The sequence below is a fragment of the Notolepis coatsorum genome, assembly GCF_963971535.1.
Source record: "Notolepis coatsorum genome assembly, chromosome: 8".
Lineage (NCBI taxonomy): Eukaryota > Metazoa > Chordata > Actinopteri > Aulopiformes > Paralepididae > Notolepis > Notolepis coatsorum.
Window position 1 is genome coordinate 35216535 of NC_140172.1, and position 22907 is coordinate 35239441.

General features: G+C 47.5%; 1 protein-coding gene across 1 annotated transcript in view; it reads left to right on the forward strand.

Annotated features, from left to right (window-relative positions):
- The first annotated feature begins 1228 nt into the window (after positions 1-1228).
- The window catches only part of rnf14 (ring finger protein 14), a 40267-nt gene continuing 18588 nt past the window's right edge, over positions 1229-22907 (forward strand). Inside the window, exons 1-4 of the mRNA XM_084320758.1 lie at positions 1229-1276; positions 3036-3204; positions 4805-4935; positions 14791-14971. Of these exons, the coding sequence (XP_084176884.1) occupies positions 3054-3204; positions 4805-4935; positions 14791-14971 (463 nt within the window). The 5' untranslated portion in view covers positions 1229-1276; positions 3036-3053. The remainder of the gene's footprint in view (positions 1277-3035; positions 3205-4804; positions 4936-14790; positions 14972-22907) is intronic.

The following is a 22907-nucleotide window of genomic DNA, read 5'->3' on the forward strand; positions in this document are numbered from 1 at the left end:
GTTTTACATAACAAAAAGCGCAGGTAGACTAAGTGTCTGGGTGTTGGCTATCTGAATGCATCTCCCCCTTCATTCTGTGTGACACAGGCAGTGGAGGTGAATACTAATGTGGCTCGGAATTCGTGATGGGGGTCTACCTGCTGCTTATGATATTGAATCAAGCGTCTGTGCTGCGCGCCAGCTTTCCACGCGCACATTCACATAAATAGAGAGCAATAAGAGCTTGTATGATAGAAAGATTGCACTTGCGTATATGCGCTTGTGTGTGTGTGCGTGTGTGTGTGCGTGCGTGTGTGTGTATAAATCAGTTCTGTGTGCATGCACGTACCCGCGCGTGCGCGTGCACGTGGCGTGTTACCAGTTCCCATATTACGACTGCACCACTGAGGGTAAGATTTGAGCAAAAGCGCGTGCACGCACACAGGAATGCGCTGCACTCGCCAACTCGCTATAAGTACCCACCTGGGCTACTTTGCATATCAATAGCGCCGGTCGTCAGGTGTGTTAAATACGTTCTCAGATACATTCACACCTAACTTGTTGTGAATTATATGTGTTACATTCCATTCGTAGAGGCAATTAGGCACTGTCTGTAGTTTGTGCTCAAGCTAGGGGACATTTATGCGCATGCGCGGGAGCGCGCGCATGCGCGGGAGCGCGCGTGCATCATGTGGCGCCATTAGGTGCGTGCAACCCCAGTTGATATCAGGAACGCACGCCTGGAAATGAGGAACACAACACTGGTCAGCAGAATCTTTTGTATGACAGGGGGGTAGAGTTGTTCAAGGGGGTTTCACTTAGGAAAGTATTATTATAATAATAATAATGTAATTCCTTTCTTTGCTAATAGCCTCGCCCTCTAGCCAAATTTGGAGTTCCACTTCAAAATGTCAAAAAGTTATTAATGAATAAAATCATTATGCCAATTTGATTTTAAATGAACTAGTAAGTAAGCTACTGGAAAATGTAGTTAACTGCTCGTTTAATTAAATAATTAAATATAGACTGTCTCTCTAGTGACGCTACGAGGGATAAGTGACATGCAAAGGGGACTCTTTTCCTCAGGATAGTTATCAAGAGGGTAGTTTATACGGTACGCAGGATGCGTGAATACTTTCGGCAAGTATTCACGCATCCAGCGTATTACACACTCCGGTACGGTAGGTGGCGGTATGCACCTCTACACGTCGGTTTGCGACCGGCCAATAAACAGAAGAAGGAGAAAGAGAAGAAGAACAATCACACGAGCATTCTAGTGACAGGGTGCCTGGAGAAGGTAATAACAGAACACACTTGTAACTTCATAAACGTAATAGCGAATTAGTTAATTACAATGAATTGTTAATGCAGATGTAAGTGAATGCGTTTATTATTATGCTTTGCTCAAGAGTATGTAACGTTGCTGCCACTGTAAAGTTTAAGGATAGCAGGCTAACGTAGCTAATATGCAAGTTCATATGTTTAGCAAAACTTGGGTAATGCTAGCTTGGTTGCTGTTGTTGCTAATGTTAGCTACAAGCTAGCTGTCATTACACCTCCCAGCATTGACTTCTGAACATAAGAAGTTAACCACACAGCACTAGCCTAGTAGATCTTCTCTCCGAGTGCAAATGAGTTTTTTTAGAAATAGGTAGGTCTGCTGATTGCATCATCTTATTGTGTGTTACTCTCAGGGAAGAGATTAGAGAAAACGAAGACACAAATTTTTTTAATTGAATGACACTTCACATCACCCACATTAAGAATTAAAATGTTATTCCCATGGTCTAGAAAAGTTCAATACATTATTTGTAAACGTGAGCTACTCTCTTTCTCTCTACTACTTTCAATCAATCAATCTCTCTCCCAAAAGCAAGACATCAGAGTTATCACCTCTGAAACAGAAAATGTACCTGTATATACATAGAGCATTTCCCTGGGTTTCTCAGTGTCACCTGTACCATCTTTCCCAGCTCACAGTCCGTTATACTTGATGACATCACAAATTTGAGTTTTAGCACTCTAGTTTTTGGATTTGGAAGAGTTGCGCATGTCGTCTCATTAGCCTAACATGTGAATTCTCAAACTGGGTGATGTTACCCCTTTAAGCTGTAGCGAACAGTGACAGCAGTGTAGTTCTGTGAATTATGTGGCTCAACTAAACAACAACAACAAAAAACATCTACACACATAATAACACACACTCGGAAAATAAATAAAACATGCAGAACTACGCCTTCTGGCTTTGCCGGTGGCTTGAAATGGACTTATCCTATACACCAACTAGTATGACAGCCACCTAGAAGCACTATTGAAAGGAAATGTAACTAAATAAACATTTAGTACAACTTCAAGGTGCTTCTCGGGTGCTGCGCGAGGATGGAGAGTGGGAAAGACCTGGGCTGAGATCCGGGTTAGGGTGGGCTCTACAAAACAAAGATGGCGGCATAGAGACGACTGTGCAAGAGACAAGTGTCCATCCAAATTGTCAATAGCGAGCACAGTTGTCTCGATTAGGGGCTAGTGTGGAGTCAGTCACGTGATGCTTCCTTAGAAGGCTGTCTAAAACTAATTATTTTTCTGTTGCCTACAGTCAAACAAGGTACCTCATCTGGAGCATTCCTTGTTGGGTAACAAGTAGAAAGGAAGCTACCTTCCATTGGCAATAGAGCCATTGATTCATGCAGAGTCTTGGGTGGCTTAAACAATCCCAAAGGGTTAAATGCAGAGGTCACATTTCCCCATGGAGACAATAAAGTACAATTTAACTTTCCACCCACGGCTATTCAGAATGCAGTTTCGGACCCCAAATTTCAGCCAAAGTCCCAAACCATACGTTAACCAAAAAGCAATTTGGTGTATGTCAAGTATTTGTAATCCAGCCCGCCGAAAGCGCCCGAGTCGAGGCCTGAGCATTCTTTTTGCAATTGGGTTTTTCTAATGACATTTTTTATGTTTTGCTACAATTGTGTGTAGTAGTAGGTGATGTTGACATGTTGGAAGTTTAATGAACCTGTGTTATTTCTGTGTACTTGACGTTGATGTTGTCAATGTAGGAATGAACGTTGGACTAAATGTCTGAGGATCAGGAAGCTCAGGAGGATGAGATGCTTGCTTTAGCGAGCATCTACGATGAGGAGGTGTTCCACCGGGCTGAGTCGGCACAGGGAGGGGAGATCCAGCTGCTCCTGGAGCTCCCCCCCGACTTCAAGGTTGTTGTCAAAGGTACAGCTGTCAATACAACTGCTAGTTTAAGAGTAGGGATGCACCGATCCGACTTTTTCAGTCCCGATACCGATACTTGGGTTTGGGTATTGGCCAATGCCGATACCGATCCGATACCCATTGTCCAAATATTTTTTCCAAAAAAGTTTAGTATATAAAAGTAAAAATTTAATCAATTTTTTTTTTTTTCTTTTTTTTATAAATATATTTTGTTTTTAAGAATTGTGGCTTCGTCCACATTTTTCGGTGCATCCCTACTATATTATAGCTATGGATACAATACTATGGCCCATTTGACATCACCTATCCATCGTTCAATATGTGAAAAAGAATAAATGTTTCCATCCATACGTTCCTGTGTAATACCGCGGTGAATATAAGTATGGTTTTAGAGCGGTCTAGGGTAATTCATGAAATGCTGAGTTATAGCCCTATACATCAATTCCACTATAGACGTTGTCGTTTCTTGCCTGTACACGCTATTATTCCAAAATCAAATCTATATCATAGGTCTTATGTTCCATCATGAATGCATGAAAGGGGGGGGGGTCGTTTCTGATTATTTGGTTGTCAGTAATGGAATTCGTATTGAACACTAAAAACGCTTATCAGCCGATTGGTATAAAAGCATTGCAGGATCAAGCTAAAATTGACGTCAGATCGTTCTTACCTGTGATCGGGAGTATTCCAAAAATAATATTCCAATTGTTTGATCGCCATCTGGTACATCCAATGTCCATTTGGCCCACGGCATAATCCACCACAACATATGGATTGGGGATATTTGACGCGCTTCAATGGAACCGGGAGAACGACTGCCCTTGCCCGACAAGGAAACATGAAACCATTTGGTTTGGCCATTACACAGGCCAAGATACAAGGTTACAAAGGGTGCTCGATACCGCCGTCTAGCGGGATGCGGCAGGTATTGCACTTTGGCGACCTCAGACTCATTCCCTATGGTAACAGGTCCGTGGATGAATAATGAATACAAATATAGAATAAAGGAATAAACAACCAAAACCCGGTATATCTCGGGTATGGCGCCGAATGTGTTAAAAACTAGAAACGCCAAGGAAATCATTCAAATAAGCTTTGTTTTTATTTGACACAAAAAAATCAAACCAAGTTGAATTTCCCTATTGGGATTGAAGTGCAAACCTAACTTTCACCAATCTTCACTTAAATATATATATTTTTTTAAATAATATATAAATATATATATATATATATAAAAGGCTACTCTCGATCAAACAAAGATGAATGTCCCTATTGGGATTAATAGTGCAACAACTGGCTTTTTCACCAAACTTCACTTAAAACAAATAAAAGGTGCCTCTTGATTATCAAACAAGAATGAATTTCCCTATTGGGAATAATAAAGTGCAACTCTAACTTTCACCAAACATCACTTTTTGTAAAATAAAAGGTGACTATTGAAAATAATAATAATAATAATAATTTTCTTTTTGAAAATCGATTTTCATTTAAAAAAATCATCCTAAATCATGAATTTGAATTAATCGAATTAATCGATGAATCGCCCAGCCCTATGTTAGTCATCGTGATTCTGATCAAATGTTGTATCTCTTTGTGACAGGAGAGACGCAGACAGAGTATCACATCTCCTTCCTACCTCCTCTGGTCCTCAACGTTGAGTTTCCTGCAGACTACCCCTCTACCTCCTCACCAGTCTTCACTCTCAGCTCCACATGGCTGACCAGGGCCCAGGTGCAACTCACGCTAACTTCTCAAATGCAACACTAACATCGGTACATTTAATGTTACCCCCTTGTAGGACTTTTCTCCCATCATTTGTCAAATTAATTGATCTCAAGTTCCGCCCTCTTTCCTTGATCCTCCAATCACAAGTGTTCCTTTCCTCTGACCAACTTTGAAAGCAACGGTTGTGATTGGAGGATCAAGAAAAGAGGGTGGGGTTTGAGGTGACCCATCAATTCTTTATTCTTGAATCCCATGGACTAGGGATGTAACAGTATAGCATATGTTATTTTATTTCATACTTATCTTGTCTTGCACAGTCTCTGGAGCGCAACAGTAAGAAGCATTTTGTATAAAAGTATTCTGTACTTCTGTATGACAACTATTTTTTTTTTTTTATTGGTCTTTTTCCCCCTCCATTTTCCTCCGATTTTCTCCCATCCCAATGTTAGTCGTATGCCAATTCCCAGTCCCTTCCTGGTCGCTGCGCTTTACCCCCCACAGTCAGATCATTTGGGAGAGTGGAGGCTACCACGTGCTTCCTCCGACACACGTCCAGCCAATCACCGCTTCTTTTCACCTGGCAGCGCGGATTCTCATTGAGAGGGCGTAGCGTGTGGGAGGACCACACTATCCCCCTCACGTCCAATCCACGCTTAGCAGGCGCCCCGACCGAACTGTAGGAGTCGCTGTTTACAACGACCCGGACCCACCCCGCCAGCTTCTCCCACCCTCTGATACAGCCAATTGTATCAGTGCAGACGGCCAGCCAAGCTGGTGACAACCCCGGAGCTGTGAGCCGGATTCGAACAGGCGAACCAAGCTCACAGCTCCGGGGCTGGTGACGAACGCAATCTCCGCTCGACCACCTAACCGCCTTGTATGACAACTATTAAAGAAACTTGAAACTTGAAACTTGAGGTATGCCGCTGTTTCAAGCAACCACGGTTCTGAACCATAAGGCTTTCCCTGTAACACTGCCCACGGTAGGGCTGCACGATTCTTGCTAAAATGTGAATCACGATTTTTCTCTCTAAGAATTGAGATCACGATTTTCTCACACGATTCTTATTTTTCTTCATCATTTAAAAAAGTAAAGTGAAAAGTAAAAAGAAAAAAAAAAAAATCAGATGAATCGTGCAGCCCTAGCCCACGGTATACATTTCTGTTGCACAATGTGCATATGCACGGCGCCACACCACTACTGTAACTGAGGGGTACAATTCCCTGACTGTATTACTAGATATGATACTTACTACCACTACCTTTGTACTTAATATTCGGCCACCCAGTACACGGCATCAATATATTATGATGAACACTGTCACGTAGATGAAACGGATCCAACACAAATGTACGAATTAGAAATAGGTCTTTATTTCTACACAGCGATGGTGTGTAGAGCAAGCACTTAATCAAATCAATCACATTTATGAATGGGAATTAGTATGCACTTTTATGGCAAGAGTATTCGTCGGTATATCAATAGAGAATGTCCAATCTCTGAAGGCGCAGGTGGTACATATACGACCTGGAATAGTTTAAGGAATAACAGCAATGATACTTTAATGATTATATACTGGATACACTAGGGGGGTTAATCCGGTCGCTTGTAAGCCGACAGGAGTAGGAAGGGGGGGGGGGTAGAATCCGGCTGCCTCATCCGGCCAAGGGTATCCCAGGTGAACCCACTGTAGTGCCGTTCAATGCGCCGGCGATCCTTGGACCACAGATGAAAGCAGATGGACTCTTTGTGGGCCGGCTCTCTCCGGTCCACGGAGGAGAGACGTGAAGCGACCTCGTCTTGCAGAGCGTCTCCTCACCTTGCGTCCTCTCCAGGGGGGGGGTTCCAACACACGGCAGTGTCGGGGGTCTTTATCCATGGAATAATCAATGTATACAAAGCATAATCCGTGCCTGGGAAGGCGGGCTGTCGTCGGTAGAATAATCCGGTATACAGGTCCACTCGCTCGTCGGCTCTGGGGCTCCTCGGGTGCAGCTTCACGTGGGGTCAACCACCCTGGATAAGCAGCCAGTTCTCTGCCCGAAACGATGGGGTACTGACTACGGTAGTATTCTCACCGCACAAAGCACTATATTAACAGACTATTATTAGCTTAATAGACTACGTCCAACTCGACGATATAGTGCCAAATATGACTATTCAAATATTAATATACACGATGTCTCAATACCGAGGGTAGGCGAACTTGGCCTTACTCCCACACGTGGCGTCGCGGGGAGGCTTTACGTCTGTGACTCTATTGGAGGGTAAGAAACTGGACTGAAAAGGAAGTCCTACTTTAATAGCGCAGTATATATACGCACTATGAACAAATAGTCCCATTAGTGGTGCGGTAGCCAGATTCCTACGCGGAACTAGGACTTGTTCGTACATGTGGAGCGGTACGTTTGAACTGGGTCTGAGGGGTATGGCAGCCTGGCACCAAGGTCTCGACCAATAGTAGAATGGAGACTATTATGGGATGTTCAGTAGGCTAGAATGGATATTCAATGCATATTGTACAAGGAATATACAAGGGATATCAGGGAATATTAGAGAATATACAAATACAATTAAATATATATATATAAATAAATATATATATTCGGTTTAATCTGGCCCTTCACAACAGCCACCCCCTGATTGGTCCCAGACCTAATCAGTTAAACAGAGACAGATTAATCGCGTTGTCTATTTACACATAAGGGTTTGCTGTAGGGGTCAGTCAACTTCACAAAGTCATAGGGTCATAGGGTCATGGTCATCATCGATTGTGTCTGGGAGTCGGGGCAGTTCTATGAGCCTCGCCACGGGACGGGTGTAAGTGCGACCCTGGACGAGCACTTCAGCTGCTCGGACCTTGCCGTCGGCACCGGTGATCACTTTGCTTACGCGGCCGGCCGGCCACATAGCTCTGGGCAGTGATTGATCAATAATCATGACGACTGTTCCTTCTGTCAAATTGTCTCTCTCCTTTACCCACTTCTGGCGGGTCTGTAGAGACGGTAGGTAGTGCAGTAGGAAACTGTTCCAAAACTTGTCGGCTAATACTTGGCTGTACCTCCACATTCGTCGGCCGTTCGCTTCTTCAGGCCGGTACATTGTCTGGGGTAATGCAGGATCTAGCCGCCCCATCAGGAGTGTGTTGGGGTCTGCGGAGATAACAGTGCTCAATCCACAGAACACAGGCTTCTTATTCTCAGCCTCCTCCTGACTGGCTTCCCTCGGGATAGGCATGGGCCACTGTCCTTCCGGGAGTCTTAGGAATGCGGGGCCGTCACTGTAGACATTGCGACGGGTGAGGTCATCCAGGGGCATCCCCCGGGTGATGACGTCAGCTGGGTTCTGTTTTGTATCAACGTAGCGCCACTCTGTTTCTCCGGTTAACTCTTCGGTTAAGTCTTGAATCTCGGTGACTCTGACTCCCACGAAGACCTTGTACTTGCATGAGTCCGATTTGATCCAGGCGAGTACTGTCGTGGAATCTGACCACAGGATTGTTCTAGACACCGGTATGGTGAGCTCACGTTGGATGAGCGTGGCTAGGTGCGCTCCGGCTAGGGCTGCGCAGAGCTCTAGACGTGGGATAGATTGTTGCTTGCGTGGGGCTATTCTCGAGCGGGCGAGGACAAATGCTGTGTAGATCTCTCCCCCCTGGTCTTGGGCCCGCAAGTAGGCTACTGATCCGTATGCGACCTCTGAGGCGTCACTGAAGACGTGTAAGTCCATTTTACATGTCTCTGGCCTCACCGTGGGTGGGAAGTAGCTTCGGCGCATATTAACGCCTGGGAGTGAGTGGAGCTCCATCTCCCACTCTCTCCAGGTGGATGCAAGGTGTGCAGGAATGGGGTCGTCCCAGCCCTGGTCCTTGTCCCACAATGCTCGTACAATCATTTTTGCCCTGGTGGTGTACGGTAGAATACATCCTAGCGGGTCATATTGTCGGGCGAGTGTTGTGTACACACTCCGTCTGGTGGTCGGCGCCGCCGCCGGCCTTCCCTGCTCCGTAGTCAGGGGCTTGTGTCTGTAGTGAAGCGAATCTGTTTTGAATCGCCACACCAATCCCAGGGTCATCTCCTGGGCTTCTCCCGGGATTGTAGCCATCCAGGTCTCGCTGCTGGCTGCCTTGTCCTCGGAGGAGAGGCTGCGCAGTACTTGCGGATCGCTGCTGGCCCACTGCCTGAGATCAAAGCCGCCTTTGATCAATGAGGCGCGGAGTTTAATCAGGAGAGCCTCGGCTTCTTCCTGGGTTGAAAGGCTTTGTAGACAGTTGTCTACGTAGAAGCTGTTCTTTACGCTGTGTCGGACCTCTTCGTCCGCTGCTGGGTCCTCTGCTACATGTTTCTGTAGTGCAAATGTAGCACAGCAGGGGCTGCACGTCGTTCCGAAGGGGAGGACTTCCCATTGGTAGATGGCTGGATGCTCATCTCCTGGCTTCTCTCTCCATAGGAACCGTAACAGGGGCTTGTCCGCCTCTACTAATCTCACCTGCAGGAACATTCCTTTAATGTCCCCGCTGATGGCCACCTTTTCCTGGCGGAAGCGGAGTAGAACGCCGAGTAGGGAGGGGCCGAGTGTGGGACCGGGCAGTAACTCTTTATTCAGATTTTGGGATCCGATCTGGTAGCTGCAGTTAAATACTATGCGGTCTTTACCGTTGTGATGGACCTTGTGGTGAGGCACGTACCACGATTCAGTGGTCTGGTCAGCCTCTTTAATGTCCATCTTTGTGACGTGTCCCGCCGTGATGAGCTTCTCAATCTCAGCGCGGTATACACTCTCTTGGGCGGGGTTCTTGGCTAAGCGCCGCTCCGTGTTCAGCAGGTACCGTTCTGTGGCGTCTGTCTTGGCGTGGAAAGTAGGCATTCCTTCTCGCCGCAGGAGTGGCGTGGCGTATCTCAACACGCCGTTGACCGGGACTCTCTTGGTCCCTGTCTCGAGGAGGTGAATGGCGTAAATGTCATCTTTAGAGCGAATGTCTTTCTTTCCGTTCTTAAAGGGCATTTGTTCCAAGGTCCATAGCCGCTCTACGTGTTGCAGGAGTGCGGTTTCTCCCTCTGTGACTCGGGAGTGGAGACATCTAGTGGCTGTACTTCGGTTGAGAGATTTGGCGAGCGGGCCTTGGAGAGTCCATCCCAAACGGGTCTCGACTGCTGCAGGACAGCCTCGGGGTCCGGTATGAACCCGGTCTATCGGGACAATGAGGTCTGCATGGTCGGAGCCTATCAACAGGGTCGGCATAGCATTGTCTATGAGCGGGATCGGTAACTTGCGCAGATGTGCATATTTCTCCATCAGCTTGGCGACGGGGTATGTGTACCGCGACAGTCCTATTTCTTGGCTGGTGAAAGCGTCTGTAATCTGGTACCGTCGCTCAGGCTGGCCGCTTGCTGCGATAGAGAATGAGACATTCTCGCCCTTTATCGTCTTCAAATCTCGTCTTATTGTCCGAATTGTCATTTGGGTTTCGCTTCCCCGCAGCCCTAGCTGGGCCGCAGCGGAGGCGAGCAGCAGGGTCTTCTCTGACTCGTCATCGAGGACGGCGTAAGTGTCCAGGACTTTATTCTGGTAGCTTAGTGTCACACTCACTACTTTTAGGAGTACTCGGGCTCCACTGCTGCTGGCGGGATCGATGTACATGACGCTCGCTTTGCTGCTGGATGGTGCGGGTGAAGGGCGCCGTCTGTTACTGTCGTGAAGTATGTCCAGATGGGCTCCATCGCACTTGGTGCACCTTTTCTTTAAGCGGCATTCGGCTGCCATGTGTGAGCGCGCACAGCGAAAACAGCGCTTGTTGGACTTTATCCATTGACTTGCTTCCTCCGCGTTCAGCTTGGGGAAGGAGTCACATTGCGCTAGCCAGTGTTCTTTCTCACAGTAGGGGCACACTATCTTCCACTTCTCCGTTCTGGAGGGGGTACTGTGGCTCCTGCTGCTCGGTACTGACTCCGATTGGTGCATCACAGTCACCGATCTTCTTCCATCATTTAGTCGTCTGGTTCCTTCTCTGGAGCCAGGGGTGCTCCGTCCGAATGTATCTAGCCGTAGGCTGCTGACTTCTCTCGCCAGGAAGTCTGCTAGATCGAGGAGGTTCGGTTCGGGGCCATTCGGGTCTCGGTGGTCCCTCTGTCGCCTAAAACGCTCCTGTCGAGCGGGCGGCAGCTTCTCCAAGATCCTTTCCACATTTGAGTTGGCGTAAAGTTCATGCCTCCCCTTCTCTCTCTGCGCTCCCAACATCCCTACCAGGGACTGCACTCTGATGGACAGGTCGTCCAGTGCTCGATTGTCTATTGCTGGGGGTAAGCGGTCGATGTGTCGGATCTCCTGGATCACGTAATCCCATATGCGCCCATACCTCTGGTCCAATGCTACCAGCGCTGCTGTGTATGGGGTGGTGGAAGTCGCGTAGGCGAGCGCTATATTATGTGCGCGGGGTACCTTTAAGTGCTTCAGTAGGATGGCGTATTTATGGCGTTCATCCAATACATCCACCAACATGGTCTCCAGACACATGCGGAGTTCTGTATACTGGGCCCGGTTCTCTTGGGTGAAGTCGGGTACCATAGGCGTGCCAATGTATGACGCTGACTGTGGATACATCGGCGAGCGTTGGGGGAGAGGCCTCCTAGGCGAGTCTCCTCCCGCTCCTTGGTATGGGCTGGTACCGGCAGTGTACCATGGCCCGCTTGTCCAGGTGCTGTTCCTCGGTGCGGGTCGTGCGTCGTGCTCACCCGTGTATAGAGTCGGGGGTCTGTAGCGCAGCTCCGCGGGAGTATAGCCTGGGCTGTACCGGACCTCCTGGTCCGGTAGAGTACTGTGCTGTTGTCGGGCGTGGTTCTCCTCCTCTTCCTCTTCGTCTTCAGTTAGGTCATCCAGTGCTTGTAGTCTCTGGTTTAGCCTCTCCACAGGATATGCTGCTCCTTCCCGGTTGCTAGGTCTCGCTCGGACCGGTGGGGGGAGGTGGTCTGTGGGGGGTATAGACCTCGTCTGTTGGTCAAGTTCAGGGTTGTTTACTCGGCTAGGGGATGCCGCCCTGGAGGTGTGTCTAGACGAGTTCCTGGAGCCTCTGGCGGAGGGAGAGGGTGTTGTCCGTCTGATCAGCTGTTCTATTAGTTGCGCTTGCTGTCTGTCGCGCTCTGCGTCCCGTAGAGCACCAGCAGCTGCTCGCTGGCTGTCTGCTCGGTCTCGGGCCACATTCTCTTCTCTCTGAATGCGTCTTAGTTCTAGACGTATATGCTCTTCTTCGCTCCGCTGCTGGATCTGCAGTCGGTCGCGTTCAGCAGCGGCGTTCAGGCTGATGAGGAAGGCCTGCTGTAGGGTCCTCTCTGCCTCGCTGGGAGAAGGCGGTTGTATAGGGGAGCCTTCCCTCGGGGTACTCCTTGCGGAGCCTTGGAGCTCTATCTCCACGGTGCTCTCCCCGTCTTCTTCCGTGCCGAGTTCTCTCTCGGTAGCGTTGTATTCCTCCCGGGACTCATCGGGGACTACTTCTTCAGTACTGGCGGGGTGTGAAGTCATGTCTGGTTCCCACTGGTCCCCACCGTGAACTTGGTCAGTTACATTAGAGCCCGTAGGGGCCTCTATGGTCGGGGTAGTCTGGGCGTTGGGGTTAGACATACTTTTACTTTCTAGTTTTACCGCGTTTACTGTTAGTAGAAGACTAGGTTGTTGACTGACAGCGTAAGCCTCTAAGTACTGAGGGAGCCGTCGTTCGCGCTGCGGGCGTTGGTTAGGAGGATCGTTTCGTGGAGTGTTCATCATAGGCCATTTCAATATTAATAACACTATATTAATATTACACTAATTACCCTCCGGCTCGAAGGACCAATTGTAACTGAGGGGTACAATTCCCTGACTGTATTACTAGATATGATACTTACTACCACTACCTTTGTACTTAATATTCGGCCACCCAGTACACGGCATAAATATATTATGATGAACACTGTCACGTAGATGAAACGGATCCAACACAAATGTACGAATTAGAAATAGGTCTTTATTTCTACACAGCGATGGTGTGTAGAGCAAGCACTTAATCAAATCAATCACATTTATGAATGGGAATTAGTATGCACTTTTATGGCAAGAGTATTCGTCGGTATATCAATAGAGAATGTCCAATCTCTGAAGGCGCAGGTGGTACATATACGACCTGGAATAGTTTAAGGAATAACAGCAATGATACTTTAATGATTATATACTGGATACACTAGGGGGGTTAATCCGGTCGCTTGTAAGCCGACAGGAGTAGGAAGGGGGGGGGGTAGAATCCGGCTGCCTCATCCGGCCAAGGGTATCCCAGGTGAACCCACTGTAGTGCCGTTCAATGCGCCGGCGATCCTTGGACCACAGATGAAAGCAGATGGACTCTTTGTGGGCCGGCTCTCTCCGGTCCACGGAGGAGAGACGTGAAGCGACCTCGTCTTGCAGAGCGTCTCCTCACCTTGCGTCCTCTCCAGGGGGGGGGGTTCCAACACACGGCAGTGTCGGGGGTCTTTATCCATGGAATAATCAATGTATACAAAGCATAATCCGTGCCTGGGAAGGCGGGCTGTCGTCGGTAGAATAATCCGGTATACAGGTCCACTCGCTCGTCGGCTCTGGGGCTCCTCGGGTGCAGCTTCACGTGGGGTCAACCACCCTGGATAAGCAGCCAGTTCTCTGCCCGAAACGATGGGGTACTGACTACGGTAGTATTCTCACCGCACGAAGCACTATATTAACAGACTATTATTAGCTTAATAGACTACGTCCAACTCGACGATATAGTGCCAAATATGACTATTCAAATATTAATATACACGATGTCTCAATACCGAGGGTAGGCGAACTTGGCCTTACTCCCACACGTGGCGTCGCGGGGAGGCTTTACGTCTGTGACTCTATTGGAGGGTAAGAAACTGGACTGAAAAGGAAGTCCTACTTTAATAGCGCAGTATATATACGCACTATGAACAAATAGTCCCATTAGTGGTGCGGTAGCCAGATTCCTACGCGGAACTAGGACTTGTTCGTACATGTGGAGCGGTACGTTTGAACTGGGTCTGAGGGGTATGGCAGCCTGGCACCAAGGTCTCGACCAATAGTAGAATGGAGACTATTATGGGATGTTCAGTAGGCTAGAATGGATATTCAATGCATATTGTACAAGGAATATACAAGGGATATCAGGGAATATTAGAGAATATACAAATACAATTAAATATATATATATAAATAAATATATATATTCGGTTTAATCTGGCCCTTCACAACAACTACAGTGGAAGGTTACCTAATCCACAGCTCCACTCTTGATGAACCGGGCTCCCCCACATCCCAGGTCCGTCACACGCAGGGCCGAGCACTCAGCGACACGGGTCCCTTGAATTTGATTGGGCCAGGCCCAGTAGAGGGGCGAGGGGAGTTACCCCCCCCCCCACCGAGCCAAGCCCGCTACCTCCCATGTCACAGAGAGCCCCACCCCACGCCCACCGACCCCGCAACACACAGGACCCCATTGGGCAAAGCTCAGCCGCTCTGACCCCCATTCATTCCCCCCCACTGAACTCAGCCCGCCCACCTCTGTACCTCCCATGTCACTGATATCACTATATACATTTATGAAAAAATAACACTGACAACATTAACTATGAGTGAACACAACACTCTAACTTACCATCTTTAGATACTAATTGTTCCTCTGAAAACTTAAAATGGACTTTGTCTAAGGTACTCAGTTAAAGAGGGTAGAGGGTGAGCACTTTACTGTGATTTCACACTCAAAGTGATTTGAATTTACTTTACTTCTCTCTGTCTCTCTCTCTCTCTCTCTCTCTCTCTCTCTCTCTCTCTCTCTCTCTCTCTCTCTCTCTCCTCAGATGAGCTCTCTTTGTAGACGTCTAGATGAGCTGTGGGAGGAGAATCAGGGTTGTGTGGTTCTCTTCATCTGGTTCCAGTTCCTCAAGGAGGAGGCTCTGGACTTCCTGGGAATCCAGTCCCCACTGGAAGTAGTCAAGTCGGGCAGAAAGGAGCGCAAGAAGAGTGAGGGAACAGCTGCAGGTATAAACAAGAAGAGAGGGAACAGCTGCAGGTATAAACAAGAAGAGAGGGAACAGCTGCAGGTATAAACAAGAAGAGAGGGAACAGCTGCAGGTATAAACAAGAAGAGGGAACAGCTGCAGGTGTAAACAAGAAGACAGGGAACAGCTGCAGGTGTAAACAAGAAGAGGGAACAGCTGCAGGTATAAACAAGAAGAGGGAACAGCTGCAGGTGTAAACAAGAAGAGAGGGAACAGCTGCAGGTATAAACAAGAAGAGGGAACAGCTGCAGGTATAAACAAGAAGAGTGAGGGAACAGCTGCAGGTGTAAACAAGAAGAGTGAGGGAACAGCTGCAGGTGTAAACAAGAAGAGGGAACAGCTGCAGGTATAAACAAGAAGAGTGAGGGAACAGCTGCAGGTGTAAACAAGAAGAGAGGGAACAGCTGCAGGTGTAAACAAGAAGAGAGGGAACAGCTGCAGGTGTAAACAAGAAGAGAGGGAACAGCTGCAGGTATAAACAAGAAGAGAGGGAACAGCTGCAGGTATAAACAAGAAGAGAGGGAACAGCTGCAGGTATAAACAAGAAGAGAGGGAACAGCTGCAGGTATAAACAAGAAGAGTGAGGGAACAGCTGCAGGTATAAACAAGAAGAGTGAGGGAACAGCTGCAGGTGTAAACAAGAAGAGTGAGGGAACAGCTGCAGGTGTAAACAAGAAGAGAGAGGGAACAGCTGCAGGTGTAAACAAGAAGAGAGGGAACAGCTGCAGGTGTAAACAAGAAGAGTGAGGGAACAGCTGCAGGTATAAACAAGAAGAGAGGGAACAGCTGCAGGTGTAAACAAGAAGAGTGAGGGAACAGCTGCAGGTGTAAACAAGAAGAGAGGGAACAGCTGCAGGTGTAAACAAGAAGAGAGGGAACAGCTGCAGGTATAAACAAGAAGAGAGAGGGAACAGCTGCAGGTGTAAACAAGAAGAGTGAGGGAACAGCTGCAGGTATAAACAAGAAGAGAGGGAACAGCTGCAGGTATAAACAAGAAGAGAGGGAACAGCTGCAGGTATAAACAAGAAGAGAGGGAACAGCTGCAGGTATAAACAAGAAGAGAGGGAACAGCTGCAGGTATAAACAAGAAGAGAGGGAACAGCTGCAGGTGTAAACAAGAAGAGAGGGAACAGCTGCAGGTATAAACAAGAAGAGGGAACAGCTGCAGGTATAAACAAGAAGAGAGGGAACAGCTGCAGGTGTAAACAAGAAGAGAGGGAACAGCTGCAGGTGTAAACAAGAAGAGTGAGGGAACAGCTGCAGGTGTAAACAAGAAGAGAGGGAACAGCTGCAGGTATAAACAAGAAGAGAGGGAACAGCTGCAGGTGTAAACAAGAAGAGAGGGAACAGCTGCAGGTGTAAACAAGAAGAGAGGGAACAGCTGCAGGTGTAAACAAGAAGAGAGAGAGAACAGCTGCAGGTATAAACAAGAGAGGGAACAGCTGCAGGTGTAAACAAGAAGAGAGGGAACAGCTGCAGGTGTAAACAAGAAGAGTGAGGGAACAGCTGCAGGTATAAACAAGAAGAGAGGGAACAGCTGCAGGTATAAACAAGAAGAGAGGGAACAGCTGCAGGTATAAACAAGAAGAGAGAGGGAACAGCTGCAGGTGTAAACAAGAAGAGTGAGGGAACAGCTGCAGGTGTAAACAAGAAGAGAGGGAACAGCTGCAGGTGTAAACAAGAAGAGAGGGAACAGCTGCAGGTGTAAACAAGAAGAGAGGGAACAGCTGCAGGTGTAAACAAGAAGAGAGAGGGAACAGCTGCAGGTATAAACAAGAAGAGTGAGGGAACAGCTGCAGGTATAAACAAGAAGAGAGGGAACAGCTGCAGGTGTAAACAAGAAGAGAGGGAACAGCTGCAGGTGTAAACAAGAAGAGAGGGAACAGCTGCAGGTATAAACAAGAAGAGTGAGGGAACAGCTGCAGGTATAAACAAGAGAGGGAACAGCTGCAGGTATAAACAAGAAGAGTGAGGGAACAGCTGCAGGTATAAACAAGAAGAGAGGGAACAGCTGCAGGTATAAACAAGAAGAGTGAGGGAACAGCTGCAGGTGTAAACAAGAAGAGAGAGGGAACAGCTGCAGGTATAAACAAGAAGAGTGAGGGAACAGCTGCAGGTGTAAACAAGAAGAGAGAGGGAACAGCTGCAGGTATAAACAAGAAGAGTGAGGGAACAGCTGCAGGTATAAACAAGAAGAGAGGGAACAGCTGCAGGTGTAAACAAGAAGAGAGGGAACAGCTGCAGGTATAAACAAGAAGAGTGGGAACAGCTGCAGGTGTAAACAAGAAGAGAGAGGGAACAGCTGCAGGTATAAACAAGAAGAGAGAGGGAACAGCTGCAGGTATAAACAAGAAGAGAGGGAACAGCTGCAGGTGTAAACAAGAAGAGAGAGGGAACAGCTGCAGGTATAAACAAGAAGAGAGGGAACAGCTGCAGGTATAAACAAGAAGAGAGGGAACAGCTGCAGGTATAAACAAGAAGAGTGGGAACAGCTGCAGGTATAAACAAGAAGAGTGAGGGAACAGCTGCAGGTATAAACAAGAAGAGAGGGAACAGCTGCAGGTATAAACAAGAAGAGAGAGGGAACAGCTGCAGGTATAAACAAGAAGAGAGGGAACAGCTGCAGGTGTAAACAAGAAGAGAGGGAACAGCTGCAGGTATAAACAAGAAGAGAGGGAACAGCTGCAGGTATAAACAAGAAGAGAGGGAACAGCTGCAGGTATAAACAAGAAGAGTGAGGGAACAGCTGCAGGTGTAAACAAGAAGAGAGGGAACAGCTGCAGGTATAAACAAGAAGAGAGGGAACAGCTGCAGGTGTAAACAAGAAGAGAGAGGGAACAGCTGCAGGTGTAAACAAGAAGAGGGAACAGCTGCAGGTGTAAACAAGAAGAGAGAGGGAACAGCTGCAGGTATAAACAAGAAGAGGGAACAGCTGCAGGTATAAACAAGAAGAGTGAGGGAACAGCTGCAGGTATAAACAAGAAGAGGGAACAGCTGCAGGTATAAACAAGAAGAGAGAGGGAACAGCTGCAGGTGTAAACAAGAAGAGAGGGAACAGCTGCAGGTGTAAACAAGAAGAGCGAGGGAACAGCTGCAGGTATAAACAAGAAGAGCGAGGGAACAGCTGCAGGTATAAACAAGAAGAGAGGGAACAGCTGCAGGTGTAAACAAGAAGAGCGAGGGAACAGCTGCAGGTATAAACAAGAAGAGTGAGGGAACAGCTGCAGGTATAAACAAGAAGAGGGGGAACAGCTGCAGGTATAAACAAGAAGAGAGGGAACAGCTGCAGGTGTAAACAAGAAGAGAGGGAACAGCTGCAGGTGTAAACAAGAAGAGAGGGAACAGCTGCAGGTATAAACAAGAAGAGCGAGGGAACAGCTGCAGTTGTAAACAAGAAGAGTGAGGGAACAGCTGCAGGTGTAAACAAGAAGAGAGGGAACAGCTGCAGGTATAAACAAGAAGAGAGGGAACAGCTGCAGGTATAAACAAGAAGAGAGGGAACAGCTGCAGGTGTAAACAAGAAGAGAGGGAACAGCTGCAGGTGTAAACAAGAAGAGCGAGGGAACAGCTGCAGGTATAAACAAGAATAGTGAGGGAACAGCTGCAGGTATAAACAAGAAGAGAGAGGGAACAGCTGCAGGTATAAACAAGAAGAGTGGGAACAGCTGCAGGTATAAACAAGAAGAGAGAGGGAACAGCTGCAGGTATAAACAAGAAGAGAGGGAACAGCTGCAGGTGTAAACAAGAAGAGAGGGAACAGCTGCAGGTGTAAACAAGAAGAGTGAGGGAACAGCTGCAGGTATAAACAAGAAGAGAGAGGGAACAGCTGCAGGTATAAACAAGAAGAGAGGGAACAGCTGCAGGTATAAACAAGAAGAGAGGGAACAGCTGCAGGTATAAACAAGAAGAGAGGGAACAGCTGCAGGTATAAACAAGAAGAGCGAGGGAACAGCTGCAGTTGTAAACAAGAAGAGAGAGGGAACAGCTGCAGGTATAAACAAGAAGAGCGAGGGAACAGCTGCAGTTGTAAACAAGAAGAGTGAGGGAACAGCTGCAGGTGTAAACAAGAAGAGAGGGAACAGCTGCAGGTATAAACAAGAAGAGAGGGAACAGCTGCAGGTGTAAACAAGAAGAGAGGGAACAGCTGCAGGTATAAACAAGAAGAGAGGGAACAGCTGCAGGTGTAAACAAGAAGAGAGGGAACAGCTGCAGGTGTAAACAAGAAGAGCGAGGGAACAGCTGCAGGTATAAACAAGAAGAGAGAGGGAACAGCTGCAGGTATAAACAAGAAGAGAGGGAACAGCTGCAGGTATAAACAAGAAGAGAGAGGGAACAGCTGCAGGTATAAACAAGAAGAGAGGGAACAGCTGCAGGTATAAACAAGAAGAGAGAGGGAACAGCTGCAGGTATAAACAAGAAGAGAGGGAACAGCTGCAGGTATAAACAAGAAGAGAGGGAACAGCTGCAGGTATAAACAAGAAGAGTGAGGGAACAGCTGCAGGTGTAAACAAGAAGAGAGGGAACAGCTGCAGGTATAAACAAGAAGAGAGGGAACAGCTGCAGGTGTAAACAAGAAGAGAGGGAACAGCTGCAGGTATAAACAAGAAGAGTGAGGGAACAGCTGCAGGTATAAACAAGAAGAGAGGGAACAGCTGCAGGTGTAAACAAGAAGAGAGGGAACAGCTGCAGGTATAAACAAGAAGAGTGAGGGAACAGCTGCAGGTGTAAACAAGAAGAGAGGGAACAGCTGCAGGTATAAACAAGAAGAGAGGGGACAGCTGCAGGTATAAACAAGAAGAGAGGGAACAGCTGCAGGTATAAACAAGAAGAGAGGGAACAGCTGCAGGTATAAACAAGAAGAGAGGGAACAGCTGCAGGTGTAAACAAGAAGAGTGAGGGAACAGCTGCAGGTATAAACAAGAAGAGTGAGGGAACAGCTGCAGGTGTAAACAAGAAGAGAGGGAACAGCTGCAGGTATAAACAAGAAGAGCGAGGGAACAGCTGCAGGTATAAACAAGAAGAGAGGGAACAGCTGCAGGTGTAAACAAGAAGAGCGAGGGAACAGCTGCAGGTGTAAACAAGAAGAGAGGGAACAGCTGCAGGTGTAAACAAGAGTGAGGGAACAGCTGCAGGTATAAACAAGAAGAGAGGGAACAGCTGCAGGTGTAAACAAGAAGAGAGGGAACAGCTGCAGGTATAAACAAGAAGAGTGAGGGAACAGCTGCAGGTATAAACAAGAAGAGAGAGGGAACAGCTGCAGGTGTAAACAAGAAGAGAGAGGGAACAGCTGCAGGTGTAAACAAGAAGAGTGAGGGAACAGCTGCAGGTATAAACAAGAAGAGAGGGAACAGCTGCAGGTGTAAACAAGAAGAGTGAGGGAACAGCTGCAGGTATAAACAAGAAGAGAGGGAACAGCTGCAGGTGTAAACAAGAAGAGAGGGAACAGCTGCAGGTATAAACAAGAAGAGAGAGGGAACAGCTGCAGGTGTAAACAAGAAGAGAGGGAACAGCTGCAGGTGTAAACAAGAAGAGAGGGAACAGCTGCAGGTATAAACAAGAAGAGAGGGAACAGCTGCAGGTAAAAACAAGAAGAGTGAGGGAACAGCTGCAGGTATAAACAAGAAGAGAGGGAACAGCTGCAGGTATAAACAAGAAGAGAGGGAACAGCTGCAGGTATAAACAAGAAGAGTGAGGGAACAGCTGCAGGTATAAACAAGAAGAGAGGGAATAGCTGCAGGTATAAACAAGAAGAGAGAGAGAACAGCTGCAGGTATAAACAAGAAGAGAGAGGGAACAGCTGCAGGTATAAACAAGAAGAGTGAGGGAACAGCTGCAGGTATAAACAAGAAGAGAGGGAACAGCTGCAGGTATAAACAAGAAGAGTGAGGGAACAGCTGCAGGTGTAAACAAGAAGAGAGGGAACAGCTGCAGGTATAAACAAGAAGAGAGGGAACAGCTGCAGGTATAAACAAGAAGAGAGGGAACAGCTGCAGGTGTAAACAAGAAGAGAGAGGGAACAGCTGCAGGTGTAAACAAGAAGAGTGAGGGAACAGCTGCAGGTATAAACAAGAGAGGGAACAGCTGCAGGTGTAAACAAGAAGAGAGAGGGAACAGCTGCAGGTGTAAACAAGAAGAGTGAGGGAACAGCTGCAGGTATAAACAAGAAGAGAGGGAACAGCTGCAGGTATAAACAAGAAGAGAGGGAACAGCTGCAGGTGTAAACAAGAAGAGAGGGAACAGCTGCAGGTATAAACAAGAAGAGAGAGGGAACAGCTGCAGGTGTAAACAAGAAGAGAGGGAACAGCTGCAGGTGTAAACAAGAAGAGAGAGGGAACAGCTGCAGGTGTAAACAAGAAGAGAGGGAACAGCTGCAGGTGTAAACAAGAAGAGTGAGGGAACAGCTGCAGGTATAAACAAGAAGAGTGAGGGAACAGCTGCAGGTATAAACAAGAAGAGAGGGAACAGCTGCAGGTGTAAACAAGAAGAGAGGGAACAGCTGCAGGTGTAAACAAGAAGAGAGGGAACAGCTGCAGGTATAAACAAGAAGAGAGGGAACAGCTGCAGGTGTAAACAAGAAGAGAGGGAACAGCTGCAGGTATAAACAAGAAGAGTGAGGGAACAGCTGCAGGTATAAACAAGAAGAGAGGGAACAGCTGCAGGTATAAACAAGAAGAGAGGGAACAGCTGCAGGTATAAACAAGAAGAGAGGGAACAGCTGCAGGTATAAACAAGAAGAGTGAGGGAACAGCTGCAGGTATAAACAAGAAGAGAGGGAACAGCTGCAGGTGTAAACAAGAAGAGAGGGAACAGCTGCAGGTATAAACAAGAAGAGAGGGAACAGCTGCAGGTATAAACAAGAAGAGAGGGAACAGCTGCAGGTATAAACAAGAAGAGAGGGAACAGCTGCAGGTGTAAACAAGAAGAGCGAGGGAACAGCTGCAGGTATAAACAAGAAGAGTGAGGGAACAGCTGCAGGTATAAACAAGAAGAGGGGGAACAGCTGCAGGTATAAACAAGAAGAGAGGGAACAGCTGCAGGTGTAAACAAGAAGAGAGGGAACAGCTGCAGGTGTAAACAAGAAGAGAGGGAACAGCTGCAGGTATAAACAAGAAGAGCGAGGGAACAGCTGCAGTTGTAAACAAGAAGAGTGAGGGAACAGCTGCAGGTGTAAACAAGAAGAGAGGGAACAGCTGCAGGTATAAACAAGAAGAGTGAGGGAACAGCTGCAGGTATAAACAAGAAGAGAGGGAACAGCTGCAGGTGTAAACAAGAAGAGAGGGAACAGCTGCAGGTGTAAACAAGAAGAGCGAGGGAACAGCTGCAGGTATAAACAAGAATAGTGAGGGAACAGCTGCAGGTATAAACAAGAAGAGAGAGGGAACAGCTGCAGGTATAAACAAGAAGAGTGGGAACAGCTGCAGGTATAAACAAGAAGAGAGAGGGAACAGCTGCAGGTATAAACAAGAAGAGAGGGAACAGCTGCAGGTGTAAACAAGAAGAGAGGGAACAGCTGCAGGTGTAAACAAGAAGAGTGAGGGAACAGCTGCAGGTATAAACAAGAAGAGAGAGGGAACAGCTGCAGGTATAAACAAGAAGAGAGGGAACAGCTGCAGGTATAAACAAGAAGAGAGGGAACAGCTGCAGGTATAAACAAGAAGAGAGGGAACAGCTGCAGGTATAAACAAGAAGAGCGAGGGAACAGCTGCAGTTGTAAACAAGAAGAGAGAGGGAACAGCTGCAGGTATAAACAAGAAGAGCGAGGGAACAGCTGCAGTTGTAAACAAGAAGAGTGAGGGAACAGCTGCAGGTGTAAACAAGAAGAGAGGGAACAGCTGCAGGTATAAACAAGAAGAGAGGGAACAGCTGCAGGTGTAAACAAGAAGAGAGGGAACAGCTGCAGGTATAAACATGAAGAG